Source organism: Antennarius striatus, chromosome 15 (genome assembly GCF_040054535.1).
Source record: "Antennarius striatus isolate MH-2024 chromosome 15, ASM4005453v1, whole genome shotgun sequence".
NCBI classification, from domain to species: Eukaryota; Metazoa; Chordata; class Actinopteri; order Lophiiformes; family Antennariidae; genus Antennarius; species Antennarius striatus.
This window is the reverse complement of record NC_090790.1, coordinates 17,116,011-17,143,872: the sequence shown is the minus strand read 5'-3', so window position 1 is coordinate 17,143,872 and position 27,862 is coordinate 17,116,011. Positions and strand designations below refer to the sequence as shown.

Sequence of the window (27,862 nt, the reverse complement as noted above, 5' to 3'; positions counted from 1 at the left end):
TAGTTTGGCCGCAGACTTTTGAATGGACATGATGCAGGAGACGCTTTTCAAGCATCGCTGTGCGCATTCATGACATCTGCGCAAAGTGGAAGCTTGCGGATTTCATGCGGTGAAAGTAAATGTAGGGTGTTGTCGATGTCGTGCGTGGATGCTTGCGGTTTCATCCGAGAGGGAGAACGTGGGGTTGGTTGACCAGAAGTTTGTATTAAACCCCTCGGGGGGTGGGGGGTGGGGGGGTATTCAATATAACATCTGCCATGGGTGGTGACCTTTTTAACCCCTCCCTATACACCTCCTCACCACCATGTTGCTTCTGCGTTCGGACCCTTTTTAGTTCCACACGGGGGATTTTCGAGCACCGCAAGAGAGTCCGCGACAATATTAGTGAAGGCCACCCTGCGGAGCCGCCTCCCCACCAATCGCCTTTCTCTCCTTCCGTGCGCGAGCGCGCTAGAGCAGCTGTCATTGGGCCGGAGCGGGTGCCCGCGCGCTGCATGTAGCGAGACCATCCAGTTTGAAGATTGCGCTGCAGCTTCTGGCCATCTTGTATCAGATAGGATGAGACGTTGAAATAAAATACGAATACAGGCGCTCTCCCCCCCTCCGTTGTTTTTTTCTCCCCATAAGAATACGGAAACCCAGAAGATTACATCTTTCTGTGTGCGGTGAAAAACATCTCATACGAGTTGTGGATTTTTCCGAGGACATCCTGAAACCATGAGCTGGGGGTCAGAGCTATGGGTGAGTCTGCACTTGCGTGAAGCTAACGGTTCTCCGATTCAATTAAGGCGCCTGATTAGCCGCTAAAACGATACTTAGCTCCGCATTGCTTTGCGGTTGTTCAGCCTCTATTACGTCGTTCGCCAGATTTTTTTTTTTTTCCTCTACCGAAGCTCAATTCGTGTCTCTTTATTTGTTGCTTCTCATGTCTTGACATTTAATTTCAATATTAACGTTACGCTGTTGAATGTTAGCTAAAATATGAGCAAGCTAGCCATCCATTTTAGTCCATATTTTAGCATTTAAAGCCACGCTTCGCCCCCCCCTCACAATAACAAAGCTCCCCCAGCGGTGGTAACTTGTTCAGGCTGTATGTTCATGTTGCAGTGACAGGTGATTTTTTTTCTCTCTCTTTAATTCCTGTTTCGTAAACGTGTAACAAACACTTCATATCAAAGGCTAGATTAAAGGTAGTCCCATTAATCTGCACACAGAAGGGAACCAACGGTCTAGTGCTGAAATCGGATTAGCTCTTATAAATTATATTTATAATTCCCTTCTGTTTAGTTACAGTTAAAGTGGCTGGTTAACTCGCTGGTTGTTTCATTTACAGCTGGAAGCTGTTATTCAACCCACATTTTACATTGGATTTAATAGAAAATATGCTCTTTATCAACTGTTTGCTTTGATCAGTAACAGTAAAAACTGTTCTAGCTCTACACAGCTGTTACAACTGTTTTAACATAAAAATACTATTTACAATAATTTACAGTAATTTCACCCTCAAAATGAATAAACGTCTTAATCGCAAATGTCAATTACTTTGTATGGCACTCTTTACCATGCCCTATGCATGCATTGGAAGACACTAGATTCCGGCAACATTCACAAGTCATTCCTTGCAGGCAAAGACTTCCAGGTTTTAGAATATTCCTGGGTTTTGCATGCTGTAAACAAATTCTTCAAACCCTGTTATTGACTCTGGGATTCAAATCCAGCTACTGTGATTGTCACTCTAGAATGTTTGTGAATTATGGACCCTATGCAGACAGCAAGTTTCCAGGCTCTGTGGAACTACAGAACCCCCACGATATCACTGAACCACCACTGCTCAGTAGGACGGGTGTCCCTTCCAGCATCAGCTTCATTCTTCCCCCTCCAGGCTTACAGCTGATCCTTAGGTTTCAAAAGTTCTAGTTTTGTTTCATTGTTCCTCGGAACAGCAATCCCAAACTACTCTGGGTTGTGTGGAGGATTCTGATCTACTGGAGTCAACTTTTCTTGGGTCAGCAGTGGTGCACGTCTTGGATTTCATGCATGGAGCCCTCATGTAAATTTTGCCCGTAGCAAGAAAAAAACTTTGAGGCTGTACTGCTACAGTCAGTGAATGTGGTCAGTGGTTCAACAACATTTGATTTGTAAGTTTGTGCTTTTCTAAGGGATGTTGCTGCATGGTTGAATAATTTTGAGGTTGAATGAGAAATCATTTAAAGTCACATTTAGTTTTGAATGTAGAAAAATTAGTTGTTTAAACTGCATTTGTGTGATTCGGTTATAGCCAATACTCATTAAAACAGAACATTTGATCAGTAAGCCTATTATACATACAATAGATGTTAAAGAATTTCACTTCCAACTTTCAACAACCTTTTATGAATCTACATAGGCATTGCGATTACACTCCTGATATACTATTACGAAGGAAAAATGGTCTTGTATATTCCTTATTTTATTAGCTGTTCATAAAATGTTGCGTCATAAATCTGGAGCTAATTAACTCTTTGCATACAATCCCTGATAGGTCTGACTTTTACCAAAATATGCATTTCGTGTAGCTGAGCAAGCCAAGCCTCCAAAGTTTTATCCTCGCATTTCTTTCAAAAATGGAGGGGGGCGAGAATGACCTTACATTTTACAAATGTTTCATTTGGTTAAATTCTTCTTGTGAGCAAAAAATAGAAGAAAAAAAAATCAAAGCCTGGTGACCTTACTACACTGAATTCCTGTGCAATTGTGTCACCCCCTTAGATTCATTTCCAAAGAATTAACCTGTTACTGTGCAGTGCCTTTATCAAATCAGAAAATATATCAGCTATTTCTGAATATTCATACACAGATGTTCTCCCAAGTTTAGAAAAATGTGCTGCAAACTCCACCATCGGTATCATAAAGATGAGAGGACTATGTCAAACTCTTTTTACGACTTGATAATAAGCAGTTGTGGAAGAGGAATTCTGGGGTTTTGTTTCGGTGACTCGTGCTGTTATTTTGTTCTGGAAATGATCCACTGTAAAAGCAGTCATTCTGCTGTCTGTGCTGACAAACTACCTGGCAAAGCTGTGGACATGTTCCTACAGGATTCACTGCGCATTGAGAATGAATGATGTGTGTTTTTCAGTACATGTGGACTTATGGGTCAGTGTAAACATGTATGGGAGACTGCTTTCAAGGGACTGCATGGGGTTTCCATTTGAACCTGAATGATCACAATTTATTGACTTAAACTCATATTGCACCCTTTGTATTGTATGACAGCGACATATTTTTTAACTGTCGGTCAGTTAGTTAAATCAGGCTTATATTTTCTTTTCTAGGAAAAAAAGTTCAAACACCAGAATGCTCCAGTAATTTACCTGGTCCAAAGTTCACCAGTCCTCTACATTCTTTTGCATTTTCCCAGTGATGTTAGGGTGTTTTTGACTTTACTACTGCATTGCTCGCCTGAGAAACTGTGCTGCCCAGGTAGCCATGCAAAGTTAACACTCCCTGAAAGTCTTCTAGAGGCTTTCAGGTACTTCCAATCTGGAAAATGTTTCAACATTTTCCAAATAGAGGCTGAGGTTTTGTGGAGAATAACATGTTACCACCAGATGCTTGCCCCCCCCCCCCCCCCTTTCAAAAGCTGAATGGAATCCAGACACTTGTTCCTTTAATCTTATTCCTGGCAACAAGGAGGCAGAATGCATAACACAGTACTACAGGTGGTTGTTGCTACTGGCGAGTATAGATAGCATGCACTTACACCATCACTGTTCTTGTGGCAGCCCCCACCCAGAATGCTGTGGGCCTGAAATGTTTTGTTTTATCCAGAAAACAAGCCATAATTCAAAGATAATACATTTTCCTCAGTTGATCAGAGTTTCAGCTGTGGCTAGGCAAAATTTTAAATTACCTTTAAGTAAAAAAAATATGGTAATTCAAATTCAGATTGAATTCAGCACCAGCTGCTTTGGTCTTAGCCAGTTAGCCAACCTTTTTACTGTCAAAAAATGAGATGGTGCAACATGGCAGATGATAGAGGAGGCACCTCGTGCGCTGTACATTTTATCACGCTCATCCTGTTACAGTCATGAACAGGAAAGTGAATGATATTTCAGGAAGTGAAGTCACAGCTGAGCAGGGTTTCTCAACCTCTGCCAACAAAATCTCTGGTGAGGCATCTGATCAGGTCATATTGAAGTATCAAAATTATGTTTTGCAGGTGATGTTTGGATTTGCATTTGTCTCGTCAGACTCTGAAATGTGTAATTCCTTGGTGCACAGTTGTAGCACTGATTCAGAGTTCATTTTACCTCAAGAAAGTAGTGCATCCCTGGGATGCGCTGCAACAAAAAATTGTGTATACCAGCATGATGTTTATGCATACCAAAAATAATAACAGAATATATGGTAAAAGCCGTATGCAAGGATTGAGTTTAGCCAATATTACAATATAAAAACTAAACAAACTATTAATTTTAATCATATTATTAATAATGTCATAACTGTTTATTTAGTAAAAAGAAAAAAAAATTACGTGTTTTTTTTTAATCAAAATGTTAATGCCTGGCAGTTATTCTTTAAAAAAAAGTTTTAGAAATATTGTGTCAAAGTAAATTATTTGAGCATAGAGAACTAACCTCTTTACATTTGTTACGTCTGTTGACTCGTCTGCAAGGATGCGTAATCCCGGAGATGCCTGAATTTTTTTCTGTTAACTCTTTCTCTGTGACTTCGGCCAAACTATCCAAAAGTTGGCTTTCTGTGAAGTATGAGTCATAATGCACGTTTTGTTGTTTAAGGAGATCCACATCAGGTACACCAATGTCATGCATAAGTTCAATGATAGTTTTGTTGAAGGGTATATCTTCAGCAGCCATGCATTTCACAGCCTTTAAAATGTTTTGTGCATAACATTGAATTGTGTTGTGTGCATACTTCGCAATACATGTAGTTTCTCCATAGCTATCAACGTGCCTCACCCATGGAAACAATTGCCTCCATTGGTGTACAAATGCTCGGATTTTGCTGGTTTTTTGCTTGTCTTCTTCTGCCTCTTCATTCTTACTGTCCACAGAAATATCTGTTTCTTTGTCTTCATAAATTTTTGATTAATTTTTATCCAAAAAAAGACTGCCATTTGTTTTTGTTTTTTAGGCAAGGTGATAATGTAAGATTAATTCGTCCCTTTCTCACTGCTGCGTGTAAAATGAGCAGACGTCGTGTTGCCGTTACTCTCAATGCAAGTTGATTTTAACGGGGCTGAATCCCGCAGGTGAGTCTAGCGCAAGACATTACAGCGATTTCCGGGTTCGAAATTTAAGGGGAGAAATGGATAAATTGTGAATATTTTTTGCTGAATGGAGGGGCATTTTTTCTCAATATTAGATCGCGGAAAAAAGTAGTATCGATTTTTTTTATCGTCAACATTTAAACCTTGGATCCCTGGGACACATGCTGTCTGACGATCGTGCGTCCCCATCAAAAGTTGTGCGTCAAAGACGCAAGGAAGCACTCAAACGAGAACACTGCTGATTATTGGCTCCCCTATCTACTTGTAATGAACTCTAGAAATGGTAATTTGTTACTTGTGTTGTGTTCTTATTGTGCAAGCAGGCAGTGACATAAATGGATCAGTATGCATCAACATGCATGTGCAGTAAGGACCCCCCCCTCATTCCCACCCTAAAAAAGACATTATGTACAAACTCAACCAAGGAAAACGGAAGTCAAGTGTTGCTAACCATGTGACTCGTCCTCAGAGGAACGGGAGTCATTAAAAGGATGAAAACAAATAACTATTGTATTACAAAGTATAGAGATGTAATGCTCTAAATAGCCCTTCTGAATGAAATTGACTACGCTTGTTCAAAGTCCAAGGAAAGAGAGACCACATTATCTGTGGTAAGTTAGCTAGTATCTCTGTAACCACACACCAATTACACATGAATATCACCATTTGTACCAGCAGTACATGAGAAGCTGGTGTTGTCAAAATGAGTGGCTATATATTACATCTATTTTGCTACTCAGATCATCCAAATTTAATCGACAGACTGAATACCAGCAACAAGTAGCTTAAACCCAAAAGAGAAGCTGAGTCTAGTTCTTCGGCTTGATACTTAAGTGACCTTTCCACCATGGAACTCCTGGATCGTTTCACTTCTCTTGCGGTTGATTTGGGAACAGGATCTGAGATGCATTGACCAATTTGCACGTAGGCGATCAGGTATATCTTCTTTGTCTGGATGCAGAAGTTTCTTTTCTTGATACGGACCTAATTGATCAGGCAACATGGACAAGGTAGAAACTCCGTCCAAAGAGCAGCAGCTCAAGGTGAGTTAAACTGCTCAGAATAGGCTTTAGAATTCTCTAACTGGATAATCTTCAGTTCCGTTACTTTAAACTGAATATTATTTTGTTAATTTGATGTTGTGTGACGTGTGAGTATGTCTTTCCAAGGAATCGGTTTTGGTGATGGGTGCTTTTTCTTGTATGTTTTACAACAGGCGCAGGGTATGTTTTAGTCTTTCCCCCGTTGTGATTTAAATGAAAGTGGTATCGTGTAAAGAGGCCTTTCAGAACTTTATTTCTGTCTGTCATTAAGTGGTGCTCCAGACTTTACCCAAGGGGCATACACAGAAAAGTTAGATCAAAACCTTATGGAATTTTTTTTCTTCTAGATTTTAGTCATGCAGTTGGCATGGTGATATCAATGTTGATTTCCTGGTAGTGTTATTTGAACGGAGTTAAAAAATAAGCTTGTATCAGACTGAAATTTCCTCAGTGTTCTCTATATTTGTGTCTCATCCTGACTCAGACTCCCTTAGGGTCAGTCCTTATCCCCCATGGTTCACTTGACGTGATTGGCGCTATCAGGATTGAAACCTGAGATGCTTTGTTTCCTTCTCTCTGCATGCTGGAATTGGGTTGGGGGGCGGGGGGGGGTCTGAAACCTTTGGCAGATAACAATTGACCCCCCCCCCCTTAAATCTTAAACTCATTGCCTCCCACATGCTGAGTCAGTCTATTGTCTCCTAGTCGGTTTCTTTTGAACCCCCTTGATGGTCAGACAGGGAAGAATGGATCCACATCTGGTCTGTAGGAACCAGACGGCACGCTGGGAAGTGGCATGGGCCCGTGTGTACAAACATGATGGATGTACGAACCTTGTTGATGGCAGCATTCTTACAGGCGTTTTGTGACAACAAAACACTGAAGATTCCTATTGGATAAAATTTCACTCAATACTGCCACCACATGGTTTGGCATGCGTGTAGCCGTCTTCGAAAACGCACTGATGTGTTAACGTGTGGATGGAGATTTTTTTGAAAACGCTGTCGTGTGGATGCGAATCATTTTCGAAGTGTTTTCAAAAAGTTGCGTTTTCAAAAAAATCCGTCATCGTGTGGACGGGGCATAAATGAATGAATGTTGTATGTAAAACAAGTAGATACTGTACATAACAATGAAATAAAAGCAAAATCTCTGGATGAACTGCTGGAATTTACCTCTCAAATAAGAGAAATCACAGTTTTTTCTTCATATTTTCTCATTATCTTAGTTTTAGACTGAAGTCTGTTATGAAATGCATTGAGATGCTTTTTGTCTTGGACATCAGGTGTTCTACTTTCTCTAAACTGGATATCGCAAAGGTATTTTGTTTTGTTATCCATGAAAGAATGACTCAATCCTTCCCGCCACAGACGGCTAGAGCCTCTAATCTCAAGGCATTGCCCCTTCTGTTATTTGTTAAGTCATTCTGTAATCACTGCTGTGACAGTGAAAATTATACTGCTGTTCGGTCTCAGTCATATGAACTCTTACAAATTGTGACATGAACCCTTGAGTCCTCAGTGTTCTCCTAATTACTGCCATGTTGTACAAACTGTAAGTGTCATTTGTTCTGTGGCTGTGAAAGGATTAAGTTTCGGTCAGGAGATTGAAGCAGTAACACTAGCAGTAGCGCATTGCTAGTTTTTCTGCTCTTACGACTTTCAAAGGTGTAGGGTGGTGAACAAAAGGATAACTCCTCTTTTTTTTGTTAGTAGCACCTTCATTGAAATGGCCTGTGTTTTCAAATTTAAATGTTCCCCATTGTGAGCCAAAGGTTATTGAGTATTGGCATGTGGATGACATGACAGTAATAAGAAACTCTGTGGTTATAGATAAATTCATCACTTCCTGTAGCAAACAAATTAGAAACATGGATCGTTGAGTGCTAAAGGAAATTATAAATGAGCAGACATTTCTTTTTCATGCTCCCCTGGATTTTTTTTTCTTTCTGCAGTTTGTTTAGCTTATCTTTTTTAGCCTTGAAGAGCAAATGGATCCTTGTGCACAGATGTGTGCTGCAACTATCCCGGACACTTATCAACTGTGTATGTGACAGAGAGCTCGAGATGCTACGGAAAATTATATTGGTTGCTTTATCTCAGCCCCACCATCTGTCTTATGATGATGCAGTAACAGAAAAAGAAACAAGACAGTGAATTTGCTTGTGTGACATTAGTGGTGTGGTTATTCTGCTTCCTAAAATCTATTTGTTATTTCTAAGGGATAACAGATGTGGTCAGTAAGGCATGTGAACCTTTTTAGCAATAAATTTTATGGCTGCTTAATGTTAAATGATTCAAAGCCATCATGGAAAGTGCTTCGTGCAGCCATGCAGTTACCACACATTTGTCTCCCACAGCTTGAAAATATTCTCACTGCTGCGGATTTGTCCAACTTCCACTCCCGCCTGCGCATTTCCTCATTTGCTCTGTTTTTACTTTTCCTATTCCCTGCCTCCATCAAACTGACTCAATGAATTCCCGTGTAATCGTTTTTCTGAGGCTGATGTTGAGGAAGATGCTGGATCAAACCCCTTTGCCATCAAGTTGTAAAATCTTGCTTAATTCTAGCTTAGTTGCCTTCCAGAGTGGGTGTAACTCCTCTGTATGTTGTACATTGGCACAGAAGACACTGGGTGTAACTGTCAAACATGCAAAAGCATTTAACACATTGAGATCTGAGTAGTTTGAAGTTTGCCAGGGTGGACTGACGTTGCTAACACACAATTTATTGATCTGTTAGTGATGCCAACCAGAAATGGACCACCTAGAGATGTCAGCTCTCTAACATGATATTTGTACAATGTATTTCAGACCTCCCCCCCTCAAACAAGTTTTGTAATTGTCTCACATCAGCAAAAAAACCTTTTGTGCTCATATAAGAGAATTAACTGTCAGCTGTTGGCAGATAAAAGCATTGGCTTTTCATCTAATAGAATAAAATCAGCTGTGGGCAGCACGCTTCGTGTAACTGGAGGAGTAGATCTAAATGTACGCAGCTCTTTGACTTGTCTTATATCTCACATTGTCATCTGATGCTAAGTTATAAACCTGTAGCTGCAGAGACTCAAAGGCCAGTGCAAGAAGAGAAGCCTTACGTGACAGCGACATGTCACACAGATCTATTTATGAACTGAAACTGTGAGAAAGACTGACAGTTGGATGTGAGCCTGAAACACGTGCAAACAAACATTCTTTCTCTCTGCAGACAGACTTGATTTTAAGCAAGTGCTGTATTTTCAGGTAATTTTGTCGCTGTTCTTCCTGTAGCATTAAACTGAAAGACTGACATCTGTTGACAAAGAAGATCAGTCATCATAAAAGTATTGTTTTTGACACATTTAATTATTACGTTGTAAGGTTGATTTTTTCATGTCATGCAACAGGAGACAAGTCATGATAGCACTTAACTTGAGTTTCTAGTGAGTTGTTCATGTGAACCCTGTATATCCTCTATGTTATTACTGGACAGCTGAGGAGGCCATCATTTCATTTACTGTAGCACTGCGGGCCTCATCCAATACTTTAGGCCCTTAACACATTTCATGTCATGCATCAGCATCAGCTAACTGGACAATGAGAAGATGAAGCTTTCCATGCTAATACCGTATTTTTGAGGTTGTACCTTTTCTAAATGGTATCATGCCCAGTGTGATTTGGGCAAATTTTGGTTACTGTACTTGTCTGTCTGTGTAACCACCAATACTGTACATCTGCAATAATTGTTGATCGATAGTGGCTGTAGTACATAGGATTGCTAACTAACTCTTTCAAGTGTTCAACTCATTTTTTCTAAGTTTACAATCATCATATCTGTCATCGGTAATGTATTGATGGATTAATTTCTCCATCAACACTCCAGTCAGTTCAGTTGTTCCGTATCAGGACAATGCTAACAGACCTATCGGCTGTGAGATGGCGGCGGCAGTGGCTCAGTGGTAAAGTGGGCGGTAGAGCAGGTCGTCCTATGATTTAAGATCGGCGGTTCAATTCCCGCTCCCGCCCCCCCCCAAAATATACCCGGAGGTGAGCTGACAGTGGGAGGTGTCAGCTCATCTCCGGAGCACTGCCGAGGCACCCTTGAGCAAGGTGCCGTCCCCTTTACAAATTGCTCATTTGAGGCGCACCAAGAAGGAGCTGCCTGCCACTCTACCTCCCCTGCATGCCTACAGGCCCCTTTGTGTGTGTGTGTGATACAGGGGCCTGTACTCACTAATATATATGTATGCATGCGTTTGTAATCAGTAGCTAGAGTGGGCTTTCTTAATTTCCCTTCGGGGATCAAACCAGTATATAAAATTAAAAAAAAAAAAAAAAGAAATCTCAGCCAAACCTGGATCGCGTCCAACTCCAGCTATGCTGTTGCAGTTATTCTGTTATTCTTTCTCTGTAGCATATGATAAAGTCTATTCTGAAGTTGTCTCTAACTCCACAGAATGTGTTGTGTAACAGAAAAAGAGCTTTATCCTACCGAAAGAACAAAAACAACTGAATGAGAACAATGGATAATGTGTCTTTGCCTGCCCAGCAGGAATAATCCTCAGAATGGACGCGTTGCATTGGTTGGTTAAGGTAATTATACGGGAGGTGTAGTAATCAGATTAATAAAGGCATCATTTAATCAAGTTGCATTCGTTAAAACACTTCTGTTGTTCCCACTCATACTGTTTGTTCTGCCTGTGGTTGTTGAGCTTCTATTTGTTGATTATTAGAGTATCAGAATAAGTGATAAATTAATTCCCATATTGCTTTACTGTAAACAGGATCTATAATCTGTTCTACCTGTGGCTTGTCCCTCTGGTTTTTTCACTCCAAAGAGGTGGATTAAATTTATTTGCGGCTCTTTTCCTTTACTCTGTTGTCATATGAAAACCTCGATCATGTTGCGGAGAAGAAGCGAGTTTTTTGTTTTCCTTGATGGTGTTTTTGCTGTGAAACCGGACAAAGAAGAGCAAAAGGCAGATCACCAACCGAGTCCTCATGAAGATTATCTCCAAGTACTGCTGCAAATGAAGCTGACGAGCGCTGTAAGTGGACAGACGTGACTATGGTTGAATAATTTCTGTTAGGATATGTAGAATTATTAGCCAAGCAAGATTAACAAAGCTTCCATGTTTGTTTGTGATATTTACCTTTGTAGAGCGGGACAAGAAAAGGACTCCTGCAATGTACAATTAAGACGCTGCAGTAAAAGTGTCTTTTGATGTCTGAATGAGTTGCCGCCCTTCCAGTTACTATGACTCATGATTGAGAGGCAGCAATTTCCTGTTGCTTAATCACCACAACGAGGTTTGGCTTTTCTCGTGGAGTGAATTGACCAATCACACATGGCGACTGTTTGTGACTACTGACTGACTTGGACAGAGGTAGAGAGACCAAATACCAGCTGTAGTGTACAGAGGAGAGATGTTTTATGAGCTGAGGAGGATGATACACGTGTGCAAACGCCAACAGACATTCTTAAATTGCAGACCTGCAGAGGCGTTTTTTTCTATAAATATCCCTTTGGCATGCAAACAAGAGTTCTAATACATAAGGTCACCCACTGCACAGAACAGCTGTTCATATGTAGTTGGAGCATGTGAGTCTTAACATTTGTGTATTCTACAGTGGGACATCATTTTTTCCTTTTCACTAGGATATTTTCAAAAATCAAAATCCTTTAAGCATTAAAACTGATATTTACTGTGTTTGTCTTGACACTCGTTGAAATCATCTGAGCCTCACATGAAGAGGTAATTTGTGTGCATTAAGGGCTTCTAAAGACTTTTTTCAGAATTAAGTGACCCAAAGCGAAATAGCTGAGGGCCCCTATTCATTTCTTTAGCACATGACCATCAGTCTCTGTTCATGTGTGCAGCGCTTAAGCATATTTGTGAGGCCAGTGTCTTAACTTTTGTGTGAATCCTTGCGGGGTTGCACTCAGCTATGGAAGCATTGTTCCACCCTGCTTTCTCGTACAAAGCTTGGTGTGTATTTGAGGAAGGGCTTGGCACCCCCACCACCAAATATTTGCTCTTGTTGCAGGACACCCACTGGTGCATTTACACACTCATGAATGACAGTAGAGTTGAGCTTCTCTCATTTATTGAGTTTCATGATTCACTGAGTCATCTCTCCGGCCCGTCTCTGCTGTGGTGGTCAATGGGTGGTCTGTAAAGCTTTTGATAATTGCGAGAATAACAATTACAGCACATTCCTTATCTACCTTATTCACACTGGCAGGGCTAGCTTTACTAGAATAATCAGACTAGTTATCAGATCTGGAGGAATACAGTTTCTTCCTTTTGCAGTCTGTTTGGGTTTCTTTGGTATTGAGAACTGTGGAATAACCTGTTCGTGTTGACAGGATTCAACTTGATAAAAGTGTGAAAAAATGGAATGAAACCAACTTTATTGCCAGTAATGAGGTGAGTGCTTTCATGACAGTGTCTGGCACACTATCACACAGCTACTGAGAATATTCTCCCTATGGGACGACACATTAACTACCCACCAGCTGAACGATTTTCCTGCTCCTTGCTCAGCCATTTAAAAGTCTAAAGCAACTATAAAGATCTCATCCTATTGTTCTCCTTCCTGCAGAACATCTATCCCCTCACCCCCTCTGTACTCTGGCATGACGTCAGTTTGTTTGCCTTCACAGGCTTCCTGTCAGGATCTGGGAGGGGGCGGGCCTTCTTTTTCAAACCAGGGATACAATCTGAAAGGTTAAAAACTAAATGTGGAAAGTTTTGAAGCTTTTTTTTATTACTGTATTTTGTCTCTGATCTTCAAAGCAATTTTCAATTAATTGTGCTTATTTACAGCCATCTTTTAATGACAAAGGGGTTTTTATTTTTTTCGTGTTGTGTATTCATTCTCAGTTGGACAGTGATGTAACACTATTCTTCCTCTTTGTCAGGTTTTATGTTGTATTCATTTTTTTTTCTCTGCTCATCCAAGCGGCACATTGTCAGTCAGTCATCTTCAGATTACCACCGCTATATCTGCCGCAGCGGGTCACGGGGAGCCGGAGCCTATCTCGGCGGCATAGGGCGTGAGGCGGGGGACACTCCAGGCACGACGCCAGTGCACCGCGGAGCCACACAAAAAGACAGACACCATGCACACACACACATTCCTACGGGTAATTTGGAAAGGCCAATCAACCTGAAGTGCATGCTTTTGGAGGTGGGAGGAAGCCGGAGAACCCGGAGAGAACCCACGCAGACACGGGGAGAGCATGCGAACTCCGCACAGAGCGGGACTCGAACCCGGGTCCGCCGTGTTGTGAGGCAGCAGCGCCAACCACTGCGCCACTGTGCCGCCCCTCTTCAGAGGTGTTTAGGCTATAATAAACCCCAGAAAACCCCCAGTAGTGTTTATTCAGAGTTGCTGTCTCAGCATCAGTAGTACCCTCTTTCTTTGGATGTGATTACCTAACGCTGGAAATGTCAGTTTCTGAATTCTTGACCCATGATATAGAATGTAATCTTCCCAAAACCATGCAACCACACTAAGAATTAATGTTAAGAGGCATCTGCATAGCTGCATTCTGAGCCAACTTGTCTCTGAGATTGACAGAATGACAGGTAATTACGTGGTGAGGTCAGAGAACTGTACTTGCACATTTGCTCTTTGTGTTCCATACATTTAATTTTGTAAACATACTGGAATGAAAAAGTGCCATGTGAGCTATTAGCAGTCGTATATCACTCAGTAGGGCGGCACGGTGGCGTAGTGGTTAGCGCTGCAGCCTCACAACACGGCGGATCCGGGTTCGAGTCCCTCTCTGTGCGGAGTTCGCATGCTCTCCCCGTGTCTGCGTGGGTTCTCCGGGTTCTCCGGCTTCCTCCCACCTCCAAAAGCATGCGCTTCAGGTTGATTGGCCGGTCCCAAATTGACCATAGGAGTGAGTGTGTGTGTGAATGGTTGTTTGTTTCTATGTGGCTCCGCGGTACACTGGCGTTGTGCCCGGAGTGTCCCCTGCCTCACGCCCTGAGACTGCTGGGATAGGCACCGGCTCCCCGCGACCTGCGTTAGCGGATTAAGCGGGTTGGAAGATGAATGAATGAATGAATATCACTCAGTACCGCCCCGTGTGGTAATAAGGAGAGGTACAGGAATCATTATTTTCAAGTATTTTAAGTGCTTTTATTTTGGGTCATTCTGTGCCATTTTGCTACACTTTACTGATAGTGAAGACGATTTGAGCTCTTAGGGGTGTATTTCAAGTTCAGCAACCCACAAACCGAAAGAGAGTTGTGAATATTTCTGTTTTCTGTAGATGAATTTCATAGTAAAAGGTTTCAGTGTAATATGTCTGGGGAGAAGGAAAGAGAAATCATCTGTACTGTAGGGTAAGATCTGGAATTTGAGCTAAATAATATGCATTAGTTCAGATTATCTGCGCTGTAATCTCCGTCACCAGTTGGAAATGTTTGGCGATCTGGAGGCTGATCCCTTAACAAGTATGTGTTTGTTTTCTTACTTCACATGGGTAACCCACATATATTTAATAACTGCTTAGGTTCTCCTTTGTTCTCCCTTTGAATCTGTTTCCTATTTCCTGAATGATAAAAAAAAAATATTTAGCTTTGCTGTTCTATTTATTATCCTTCATGTACTACCACAATAGAACCCGGATCACAGCGGGTGGGTCCTGAAATAACAAGCAGAGTGGGGCTTGTACATCTCCTGGAAGGATCCCCCCACTTTTCCCCCTCCCTCTTGAACGAGGTCAGGTGTCAAAGGCTGCAGATGACAGAACGGAAGTAGGGTTGGAGAAGGAGTTATGAGTCCTTCATATGGGGGCCATAAGAGAGGTTTTTAAGGAAATTCCTCTGTAGGTTTAAAGGGTGTAGTTACTGCTCAGCCGACTGTGTAACTGTATCACTTACATGCACACATGCCAGGTTGAGTAACTGTGGCGGGGGTCGATTTTACACAGTCATACTTTTGAAGAATGATAATCATCTAATCTGTTGCTGCCTTACACTTTTCACAGGGTTAAATGTAGGAAGATATTCTTTATCTAACCTAAATACTTGTGTTCATAGTCGAGTTCATGGCCCTCTGAAGTAGTAGGCAATACGTGGGACGCCTTTTTTTGTGGGAACCTGACATATTTAGTCTTAAAAAAAAAAAAGTTCCATCCCCAAATTATTGACCAGCTGCATCAAATGTGCATGAGAAGATATTTTGCACGATGGAATTTTTTGCAGGCTAAGACTGTCAGCTTGCTCCTGAATGCTTTAATGTGCTGTTGTGTTCAATATTTGTCTTGCTCTGATTCATAATTTATGAAACGCCTTTCTCTGGAAAATCACTTTGATGATTACTTTTCCATTTTACTGTAGCTCCTGTTCAATCCCAGCTGAGATTAGCACAGACTTTATCTGTTGACTCATCATTTAGATGTTCCTGAACTTTAAACAGGATTTTATTGATATAAAAAATTGGAGTGAAGTGTTTATCCTGGATCCGAGGCAGGATATCCCCAAATATATAATCTCCTCCCATCTAAACCGCCTCATCTGTCATTCCCACTCCCCCACCCCTCCACCCTGGTTTTTCCTCTCTCTCTCTCTTTCTCTCTCTCTCACTCTCTCTCTCTCTTTGTCTCTGTCTCTGTCTCTCTCTCTCTTTACTGTCTCTATCCTCTTCTCCCATCCCACTTATTCCACCTTACGCCTCATGGAGCATTGTGCCTGAATGCTGTGGGCAGCCGTGGCCTCAGATTCCTAGTCTGTTTGTGTTTGAGTGAATCGGTGTTACATCAGTTCCTCCTCTGCTCCTGCTCCTTCCAGACAATCCGAAATTACCTGCTGCAGCTGTACAGGTCCTTTCTTGTTATTTCCTGGACCTGGGGTTTGCAGACATTGTTCCTAACAAAGCCTGACTTATTTACCCGTGCTCCGCTTTGGATACCTTGGAAATGGGCCCCGTGGCTCTCTCTAACCTGACCTTAGCCTTTTGTTGCGGTTTTTCATAGAGGAGACAAGTTGGATGGACAGTTCTCTGGATTTGAACATTTCAGAAAGGATATACATTCCTGAGACACACTGGATAAGATGGTGCCGCTGCAAAAAAGGGTAATGTGAGTTATGTGTGTGTGGGGGAGTGTGTTGGAGCGAGGAGGGTTTTACGATGTGGCTGTAGTGATGCATGATTCTTCCAAAAATGGTCGGTGTGTACTTGTGATTAGTAAAGTAAAAATGCTGCTGGTTTACTTTATTTGGCACGCATAAGTGAGAGTGTGTGTGTCCTCTTTTTGTGTTGTAGAAAGAATTAACACAGTTGGTGTGTGTGTGAAACAGAAAAAAATCAGTAAAGTCAGTAAAAATGTTGAGTAGCTTGTTGATGACTGATTGCTCAATGGGACTGATTAACGACGCAGACGGAAAGCTCCCCTTACTCAAGGTATTATCTATTGTCTTCTCAGATTAAGACTGTTCAAGTAGTGAATGCAAATAAGGTGTTTTCAGAGATATTGTCACAATTGATAGTTGTGCAACACAACTTCTAAAGTTCTTATTCAGTGTTTTCATCTGAATGAGCGTACCGTGATTCTAACTACTCAGTCAGCTACACGTTTACCTCAGCGTAGGCTTAGTAGGACCACATCCTGTGAGATGAAAAAAAGGCTTTTAGTGCACAAACACTTCAACAATTCTTACAGAACATTGCATGGTTTTGATCAGAGGAAGCGTGTCAGACTACCAGTGCTGTTAGCTGGACTCCGGAGGATTCCGGACATGGGAGAAGAGAGGATGGGGGTCTGTTGGAGCGAAACCAAGGTTATCTTTTCCTTTAAAAAAATCCTCTCAACTGCTATGATATTGTCCTTATCCATATGTGTATCCTTCTGTTCATATGCATCTTGCATGATGCTGCTGTCTTTTCTGATGACTTTCAAGAAGTGACCTCAGCCAGCTGGAGGTTACATTTTTCCTCACAAATCAGGAACAACTCATGAATAATGAGGTCAGCCTGAACAGCTGCATTTGGTTATCAGTGGAGCTGCTGCCGGTGCTTGTTTTTACTGCTCTTAGCCTCACTTCATGATAATGCTAGCTTAAAATGATTGCATCTCCAGAGGACAGTGTCAGCCACAGGTTTGGCATGCTGGATGCTTTTAACTGATCAGCAGCTGAAAATAACCGTGTTGATGTACAAGTATATGTCCCATTACTTCGGCTGAGTGGAGGCAGATGCATAATAGCCCTACAAAAAATGAAGCACAACTCAAAGATACTCATGCAATATTTGGCATTTGATCTACTGTGGAATTGCATTGGACAACTCTTTCATTACACTTTCTTGTCTTCCTTTATTCTGTGTACTCAATACACCACTATCTACGTTTTAATCGACTCTTCTTCTCCTGTTTTTGCAGGATCAGTTTGAAAACTTGGAGAAGCACACACAGTGGGGGATTGAGTATTTGGAGAAGTACACCAAATTTGTCAAGGAGCGGTCGGAGATTGAACTCAACTATGCAAAACAAATTAGGTGAGTACTATCAATGACCAATATTCACTGTTTCTGGGCTGTAAATGACAAGGGGAGGGGGGGTGGACTATTTTCCACCCAGGTGAGAAAGATAATCCCCCATCTATAGAGTTGACTTAATGAAGTGTCCTTGAAATGAGAGAGTGGATCTAGAGCAGCAAATGATGCAGTCGACTGTCACCTTTGACTACTCATCTATATGGGAACTCCCATGTGAGAAGAAGTACATTGAGGTTATATGAATTACTGAAAATAACTGTCCTGGTCATGCAGGCATACTGTCTGTTATTGTTGCTAGCTTCTGCTTCAGGCAAGAGGAAGTGTGTGTGTGTGTGTGTGTTTGTGTGTGCTTGTGTGTGTGTGTGTGTGTGTGTGTGTGTGTGTGTGTGTGTGTGTGTGTGTGTGTGTGTGTGTGTGTGGTTGGTTGTGTTTCCATAGAGACTAGTAGGTATCAGCATTATCAACATCACGTCTGACCCAGATTTTTTTCCTCCCAGTTCGTGTTGGCCCCGCCCCCTCAGTTTCTCCACACGCTAGCTGTATGTAAACCCTGTACGCTCCCCTGTCTTCACGCTAGCTGTGTTTTGGTCCAGTTTCTTTTAAAAAAAGACGGTGGGAGGATGCATCGAGGAAATCCACCTCTTAAGCCCCCCTTGCGTCCCGACACAGTAGGAGAAACCCACTTTAATTCATAATCCTCATCTTTTAAGGAGACAGGGCAATATGGCTAATGCTCCCAGTATTGACCCTAACCCTCCATTGTGTAGCAACTAGCCAACATCAATCCATTATTTCCATAGCAGTCCATAGTAGCAGATTCTCTACAGATTATACCACTCTTCTATTTGGGGGATGAGCATATTGAGATAACAGGACTAGTAGTCTGTGTATACACTTATCCATGAACCTTTTTTCACAATCAAAGAGGCAGCATCCATTTCTCCTTTATCACTTAAATGTCTTAAAAAAAATAAAAAAAATAACTACAACCTGATTCTTAATTCTTTACAAATTAAACCAAATTGAAGCTGAAGGGTATATACAAATTCTGTGGCCTAAAAAGACATACATACACTCACAGATTTGCACTGGCCTGTTATCACCTAATGATATCCCATAATTCAGTTGTTAGCATCTGTTTCCAGTACGTTCAACAAAATGAAGGGGGGGTCGGACTCATGGTGCCATCCAATGTTGGCTTTTATTGAACCTCACACTCGACAGATGGTGCGGATGTTTTCAGTCATGGAGCTGCTGTCAAACAGCGTCTCTCATGTTGAATGTGCATTGGCACACTAGCTAAAATGAGGAAATTAGGATGTACTGACAGGATAGCTTGACTCATAGTGTTTTCCTGTTAACCTTGTGTGGTGCTGCTTAGCGTCAGCCTCGGGGCTAATTATCTTTTGAATCAACTCCGCTCATGAAATTAGGTTTAATCACAACAGACCTTCTTACAATTGAATAAAGTTGTTTTGGCTTCTTTTATTTTGTTTTTTTGTTGTCATTTTAAGAACAGTAGTACAGTAGTTCTTGTCATGCTCATATTTGTTCAGTCTGCTTTGCTCTAGTGTCGCATCAATATGCAACACAAACTCTGATGGAACTGGGCCAGTTAGTTGTAGTAATTATTGATCACCATCGTTGAGGGTCAGCAGTTTTGTTTTAATCTCAATAACCTACGTTCCTGACCCGTTGAACAGTATCAATGACTATTACACTTTGTTCCGTTTCCATCACCATGCCAACCCCACTCTGCGCTAATCCAGGAATAATCCTCTTCCACTACATGCATGTAAACTTGCACAATGTTCCAGTCTAGTCATTGTAGGGAAATGCATTAATACCTCCCCCTCCCCCTCCTCCTTTTCCTCCCACAAATTCCAGTCCGGCATAATTAATAACTGAGAGAGAATGAGATTCTGATCACAAAAGAGACGGGGTGAGCTGGAAAGAGCGAAAACAATATGCAGCAGTCATTCAGACCTGGTGTCATCTTCCAACTGAACAAACATACAGCCAACAGTCACATATAATCTTCCTAATTAAGTTCTGTCTGCTACCCTAATCTGTGCAATTTTGTATGATATTGATGCCGGTGTAGAAATACAACCTTAAACAATTTCTTGCTGTAAGTGAATGAATGAGTTGATGAGAATCAGTGCTATGATAAGACACAAGGTTAGAGAGACAGACATGCAGATAGATCTGCCTAGCAACAGTGTAAACACTGTGTGTGTGTGTGTGTGGGGGGGGGGGGGGGGGTGACAGTTGTCGGCAGAGGGATCTGGATGGAGGGCAAATACATTACATGTTTTTTTCTCTCTCTGCACATTCATTATTTATTTCAGCTGCATGCCCTTTTACAAGCTGAGACATTTAAATTTAATGAGTTAATAAACTCTTTACGAGGGTAACCAGGTAACCACAACCAACTGTATTTAACCTTCTCAGAGCAACTAATATTAATTATTGATTCTGACATTAAACCTATAATGATATACACACACACACACACACACACACACACACACACACACACACACACACACACACACACACACACACACACACACACACACACACACGCACACACACACACATAATAGTATGTAATGATCCACTAATGAGCATTAATAACTATTATGGTATTTATTATAAGATTTGCCTCAAGAGAAATTTCTAATAGACACTGAATGGACTAACAGGCTTTAACATTTCGGTTAAAATTATGAATTTCTGCCAGCCACAGCTTTGGTAAATACATTATTACCTTGTTTGTGTCGGTCTGTTTTTTGTGTACTTGCACCAACTTGTTTTATTTTGTTAGCACTGCTCTTTAATTAGTCAGAGGAACCTGAAGGCATAAGTACACAATGTGCATCCGAATCCATCAGGACATAGTGCGTGTTATTATTCTCTGTCGACAGAACAGCCATCAGACAGAGCTTCAGAACACGTGAATTGTGAGTGTGCGACATTGTCACGATAAAACAAATGTGACAAGATGTACTGGAGCCTGTCAGCCAGCACAATACTTGCTAGGGGGATAGAAGGACGTTGAATACAGATTGAAAAACTGTGAGTGACACCGTTCATGTCACTTTGCCTCCGTTGGCCTCACCACTCATCTTGCTCCACAAACATGCAGCGGGAGTCACAACAAGTGCGGCAGTTGCATAAGAAAAGCATGCTTGTTTCTGGTGACTGACTCTCCATGCATACCCCCTGCGGTGACGATTTATGACCCGAAGACAGCAAAAGGAAAGTGGTTGCTGGAGCAGAAAGCACTCTGGTGGATTGAATAGTAGACTGGATGATCCTTTGGCAGGTCCACAAGGGCAATTTCAAGGAATTATAATGGCAATTGTGCGCCATCCATGCAGACTGGGCTCTTTGAAAAGATGCTTTAAGAAATGTCTGACAAGGCAAAACTCTTTGTTCTCACAGGAATTTGTCAAAGAAGTATCAACCCAAGAAGAACTCAAGAGAGGAGGAAGAGAGCAAGTAAGAGAAAGGATCTTTTAATTCACTGGTGAACAGTTAAATGATTCAAGACAAAAGTCTAGAACATTATTGTTTGCGGTGACCCTTCTACCTGTTTTTAGTCTTCACGCTAAGTTAGCAAGTTACAGTTTGTGCAAAAATGTACAAACTACTATTGCTAAGAATATGATTGTGTTAGCTGCTACACGACTATTCCTCTGAAAGCACTTCCTGTGTCCCACCAGGTACACCTTCTGTCGAGCCTTCATGACGACACTAAACGAGTTGAACGACTATGCGGGTCAACACGAGGTCATATCAGAGAACCTGACATCTCAAATCATCGCAGAACTTTCGCGGTACCTGCAGGAGCTTAAATCCGAGAGGAAATCGGTGAGAAAGCTTGTTATGATCATGCCGCATGTTTTATTTCTTTTTCTTTATGTCTGTGTTGACTATTCTGTATTATTCATCCTGTGCCAGTGTAAAACCACATGTTTCTTTTAGACAGTAACATGAAAACTGTAGAGGAAAGCAGAAACTGTTACCTAAAAGAAATGAAGTAGCTTGTTCTCTCTTCCTACTCTACTTTGCATGAACTGAGGTCATTGCTTACTAAATACAGATACACCCAGCGGCTAAATGTGACTGACTTGAGTCCTTTTTAATGGAACAAATTCATCCTCGCTCTATCATTACACGCCCATTTCTCTGCTTTATACCGTCTTACAAAAGATTGGTGCACCACACACTATTCTTAAACGTTTAGGTCACTTTCTTCCTTTCTATTTCAAAGTAATTTGGACGAGCACTGGACCTGCAGTGTGTGATTCATAGATAACAGTGTGGTGCCCACTGAACTCAAGGAGTCGGTGCAAAAAGCGGAGCGATAGCTACCCAGCTGGAAAAAAAGTGCCCTTGGAACAAATCTGTCATGGACTCATGTGTCATCAGGGTCCAGCTGAAGGAAGTGGAGTGGAAAACCCAAAACCAGAGGGCTGCTCAGAGGCACACGGAGCTTTTTTAGAGTATATCTTCATCATGTTAGCTCATGAATAAAAAGTAGTTGCACACTAACTAAATATAGGAAGCACATGATCACATCAGTGGTGATTTTCAGTTCAGTGATAGTTGCAGCAACATGAGAGAGAGGGGGTTTCCAGTACTTCTGAAGGGAATCATAATCATCTACCCCCCCTCACTCCCAAGCCAAGCTTGGCATTGGATCTGGATCTGGAGTCTCCAGTGACAGGGTCCATGGAGGGACCTCTGCTCCCCAGAGGTTGTAGGATGTCCCTCTGACATCTCTCTTCCTCTTCATTAGCTGCACTTTCTGTCTTCTAGTTTGTGTAAATATCTGTTCCTCTCCATTCTGGCGATGTCATTAGTTCCCTATAGCTTCTCATTCACTTCCTCCACACACCTCGGTTTGTCTGATTGCTAAGATTCTAGGGTTGTTTTTCCCTTTCGTTAATCTACGTATATGTCTGTCCGGGAACAGAATTAATTGATGTTTCATACATGCTTTATATGAGACCTAAAGATGTGTGCCTTGTAAGTACTTCCTTCAGTTTGCTCATTTTCATATTTTTAGTCAAATCTAATCTTTTGGTCCCATTCTGAGGACTTAGTCCCACCTTGGACACACATTCTTTTCAGTTAAAAGCTGGTGTTGTGCATAGTTGGTCATGAGTTTGATTCTCTAAACTAAATGACAGTGTGTCTTCAGTGTGTGTGTGGGGGTTTCCCTTCATGGCATGACCTCATAAGTGATGGTGTGTTTATTTGAACAGAGAATCATTTCATGAACGGACATTGAACAAACAGTTTTTCAGTCATATCGAGAACAGAGCTCTTGAAGAGGAAATGTAATCCATGAAGTCCTTTTATTGATAACACCCCATCCTGTCATAAGCGGTGAGAACGACATTCATATAAATCTTCTGATTTTTTAAAGGCTACTCAGAAAAAGCCTTTGTGCAGCTGTGTCTTCCTCTTCCATTTTCTTACCCTCTAGTTTTAGTATCATGCATTTTTAAGGAAAACAGTCCACTACAATTGTGCAGACAGACTCAGACAGTGGGATTAGGGGGGGCGGGGGGGGCAGGTCCTCTCCTTCTGGATATACGAGGAGCTTATTGGACAGGTTAAATCCAAACTACAAAGCATGAGCAGAGAAAGATACCCCATTAGATTCTCACATAGGGATGTTTTGTAACCTCCCCCATCTCCCTTTGCTGAACCTCTTACCAGACACAGCTTGGGATGGCAAAAGAAGCGAAGGCCAAGAATGTGTCTGGAAGGAGTTTATTTGAGGGCATACAAATTTCTCTTCATCATAATTGAACTTCATAGGTCAGATGACACAATTTCATGATTTCATTCTTTTGACTTAGACGAAGAAATAGGAAGAATTATCAAATGCATTATTTACCGAGTGACATACAGGCAGGGTTAATATGGGATGAAGAGCTAAGTCTCACTGAGATTGTGCTGAGGATTCATGATAAAGTGTTTGATCAGCAAAGTGTTGTCCTCGCCGGGTCGCCGAACAGGCCTGGGTACCCTCTGTACATTCAGACCCAAAGGACAGCAAAGAATTATTTCTTTTGCTGAAGGGGGGAGAATATATCTTATTCAGAGGACAGGCCAGTCCAGGAAACTACCTTTACATTACATTAAAAATAATCCACTATAAAACATGTTACGGTGGCTTCCCCAGGCGTTGGTGCTCTCATTTCTCCCCTAGAGAAGGACAAGAGCAATGCAGGCATAGTTTAAGAACAATGCAAAACTCACATGTCCTTGTGCAGAAAGGAAAGACAAATAAGGGACCGGGAGAGAGAATCGATCTTCCCATCCTCAATCCATGCACATCTCTCTCTCCAGAATGCGATACTACTCTTTATGAACGGCCGCTTAATGGTTTAAACATGAGGAGGGAAATCTCAGCGGAGCTTTTGTGAGGTTTAATCGTCTCCCCAGGCTCTGGATCTTCTGTGTCTTGTGGCTGTTTTCTCATACCTGATGATTGTATTTGTGTAGACTTTACAGAAGTGCAGGTGCACATTCCTGTGAAGCAAGTCATGTCAGTGAATGACTAACCGATCAGCCTGTGTGCGCTCCTGGATGTGCGTGTGCTCCTCTTCATAAGAGTGAACTCAAATATGGGAAGTTTTGGTTCATCTGTGTTGGAATAACACACACATTGTGTGATGTTCCCGTTTTTCACCTCATGTTTTTGTTCTGGGCATCTGAATTGATGTATTGTCAGCCTTTTTAGTTTAGTGTACAATCGTGATCCAGAATACTGCTGACCAGCTGGTCTGATCACTGGTTTATATTAACGGCTATGTTTTGGGGCCAAGTGTATCTCTATAGTTTATGGATTCAATCACGAACGCTGTGCAACGCTGCCTAAATGACTGCAGCAAATATACCTGCATCTCAGATGTTTGAAAGTGAATGATGTCATGTGTCTGGGTTTGGATGCTCGAACGCAGTGTAGTCGATTGGTCTTCGCTGTCTGGCAGGGTTTCGTGAAGATAGTGACGCTATTCGGAGAAAATTGTCAGAGTGGTTTGTTTATCCTTGTAGTGATGGAGAATTTGTTGACTCAGACCGTCAGAGATGCTGGATGATTTTCAGCTATATTGTAATGGAGACAAATATTTGGTGGAAAGCATTCTCTACAGTAACAATGATGTCACACGTTCTGGTGTGCTGTAGTTTGAAAGCACTTCATGGTATTTTTATCTTATCACCATTGGAAACACTTTTGGGATATAAAAGTTTTTTTTTTGCCAAATGGATTTAGAAAGTCGTGTTCTTCACAGCAGTTAAAACATTTTTCACAAAATCTTCCATAAAGTCACGTTTTGGGCTAGTGCTCAAATACTTCCTCTTAAAGGCTGGAGTGCTTCCTTGTTTGACTCAGCTTCCCTCTTTACTTCTGGAAATGAGAAGTGTGACTACCTGAGGTAAACCAGGGCCCATTCTCACTCTCATCTTTCAGTCAGTATTATTAAGGCCAGGTTAATCATCATCAGCAGTTTTATGGTCATGTCTATTGAACCAAAATATAAGAAACAGCTTTCTGTTGAAAGCAGCATCTATATTCAGCTCAGCTGCAGACCGAGCTTCCAGACGCTGCGTAACTAGGGGATACCTAAACAACAGTCGAGCCTCTTTGTCCGTTTTTATTTTATTTTCATTTGTTTTTTTGTGTTCTTTTGCAGATTAATGTAGCCTCAGGCAACCGAGGGATTATCTCTATGCTTAACGTATTTTGAGTAATCACAATCAAGTTTCAGATCGGAAAACATTTCAAATATTTGCCTTTTGTTTCTAGAAGAACTGGCCCTGATCCAGTTGGAGTTTTCTTCTCTGCTGGGGCAAAATGCTCCAGTTCCCTGGAACGTGATAACCTTTTACAAAAACCGCACAGACTAGCAGCTGTTACCTAACCTTGTCAAATACTCCACATGTGACCTGTCTGTCTCCCGCTAGATTACAATAAATGCTGCTTTGTAGGCTTTTTTCCATCTAACGGTATGCTCACTGTAAGCCTCTGATTGAATTTCAAACTATGGTTCTTGACTCCCTTAACCCTTTTAAATACTGGTGGTAACTGCCACGTTACAGATAGTTTCTCATCCTGTGTGACCGATAGTAAAAAACAAACAAACAAGTTGCTGTGTATGATCTTTAAATTTCATACTCAGGTGACCATGAATTTTTTGTACAAAACTGGATTCAGATTTTGGAGAGAAAATTTTAATTCAGTTGAATTTCTTCCCTTTTTGTCTTTTAGATTTTTTAAAAAAAAGATTTTTTTAAGGAATTATGCAGCTTCTATTCCAAATTCTAATAAATACGTGATATAATTTTGTCATCGGTGCCACGACTCTCGACTTTGCTGCTTCGAAAAAACGGCATCTGTTCAGCACATTAACATTATTCCCCTGGCTGTCATTGCTATTTGATCTGCAGTGTGTTTGACTTCTTTATTTTGTTTTTGTTCATTAAATTGCGGTTACATTACGAGACCGTTTCTCTCTGAGCTGTGAAACCGGGCCACCTGTGTCGGGCTGTGATGTGGCTGCTTTTTAATCAAATGGACCTAGCTTAAATAAATTACTAAGTTAAGCCTTTGCTCATAATTTCTGTAGCTACAGTATAATACCAACGTGAACGTTGCCCTACTTTGTCAACTCGTGTCAATTCTGTCATGGTAGAAGTTATATTCATAGTAAGGTTGAGTCTCATTCCAGCTGCTTTCAGTTTATTATCTCTACTATGTCAAGGTCAGCTTCACCTGCTTTAAATCCCTAAAGCCTGTGAACAGTATGCTAATATATCTAATGTTTTTTTTTTCCCCGACAGCACTTCCATGATGGGCGTAAGGCACAGCAGCACATCGAGAGCTCGTGGAAACAGCTGGAATCAGTAAGTGACCCCATTAATGTGCGGCACCCCAATTGTTCACGGCTATCCTTTACCACAGTCAGTATAGAAACTCCAAACATTCCATCATCAAAGCTTTTATACTAAGGATTAGTAATTATTAAGCTTCTGCACTCAGCAGGTTAAAGGTTTGGAATGGATTAATATTATGGACTAAAATAATAACAGAAATAATATCTAGCTGGTACAGCAGATAAACTAGAAAGGACCTAGAATGGTACAGTCTATTTGCTGCTTAACGTTCATCATTGGTTCATAGTCACGGAGAACTTAGAGCTAAGATAAATACTGACAATTGTGTTTTGAGGTTGGCACTTTTTATTATAAATGGAAGCGTATTTATTTACTAATTTATAAACTGAAAAGAAGCTGAGTAGGGGAAATATTTTTCATGGAAACAGGAGATCTCAATGCCTGACTGTAGCATGTGCAAACTTAAATCATGAATATGAGTTACTCTTAAATTCTTTCCTGATAACGCTGTCAGTCCACAAAATCTCATGGTGCTTTTGAACAGTAAAAACAGTCCATTCATGGTTGTCAGGCTGTTAACAAAGCAAACAATCTTTAGCTGAGGATGCTCAATAACCAGACAACAGTGTCCGTCTCTAAGGAGCTATTTAATTAGCCACAGTCGCTGCTGAAGACCTGCCGTGTTTATCGTTGACAGACATTCTAGCAACATTATCAGGAAGAGAGAGATTTACAGGAACGATTTTCCCTAAACGAAACAAAGACCACTAAACATCTAGGCTACACAGCTCTACAGTGAGGCCTACTATTGCAGATGTAAAATTAGAACAGCTGGGAAACTGTGCAGAGGTGATCCATCCATCTTTGTGTACTCAAGGGCCTCACAATCAGTCTTCACCTTCAAGGTCACATGACCCTAAAGCATACTGTAAGCTGCAACAGGCACTTGAGGAGGAGCCGTGTGAAAGGACATATCATCACACCGAGGCAGTTCATCACAGAAAGAGGAGACAGGGAAGTGGTCATAGGTGTGGGTAGAATGTGGACAGCTTCTAACATCAGGATGAAGTTTTAGGAGATAAACACCGTGACGTCATAACGTGATAGTTATTCATCCGTTCCGTCCC

At 41.4% G+C, this 27,862-nt stretch overlaps 1 protein-coding gene across 24 annotated transcripts in view; it reads left to right on the top strand.

The window, feature by feature from the left end:
* Window positions 1-351: 351 nt before the first annotated feature.
* fnbp1b (formin binding protein 1b) overlaps window positions 352-27,862 on the top strand; it is a 47,216-nt gene continuing 19,705 nt past the window's right edge. For 5 of the 24 annotated variants that reach the window (XM_068335469.1, XM_068335472.1, XM_068335468.1 and 2 more), the window contains exons 1-6: window positions 15,982-16,390; window positions 16,978-17,095; window positions 17,695-17,810; window positions 21,261-21,317; window positions 21,542-21,689; window positions 26,682-26,744. In XM_068335469.1, coding sequence (XP_068191570.1) covers window positions 16,305-16,390; window positions 16,978-17,095; window positions 17,695-17,810; window positions 21,261-21,317; window positions 21,542-21,689; window positions 26,682-26,744 — 588 coding nt within the window. In that variant the 5' untranslated portion in view covers window positions 15,982-16,304. Of the gene's footprint in view, window positions 742-6,121; window positions 6,316-15,981; window positions 16,391-16,977; window positions 17,096-17,694; window positions 17,811-21,260; window positions 21,318-21,541; window positions 21,690-26,681; window positions 26,745-27,862 lie in introns of those variants that run through there. The other 19 variants (XM_068335467.1, XM_068335485.1, XM_068335486.1 and 16 more) reach the window with 10 other exon arrangements.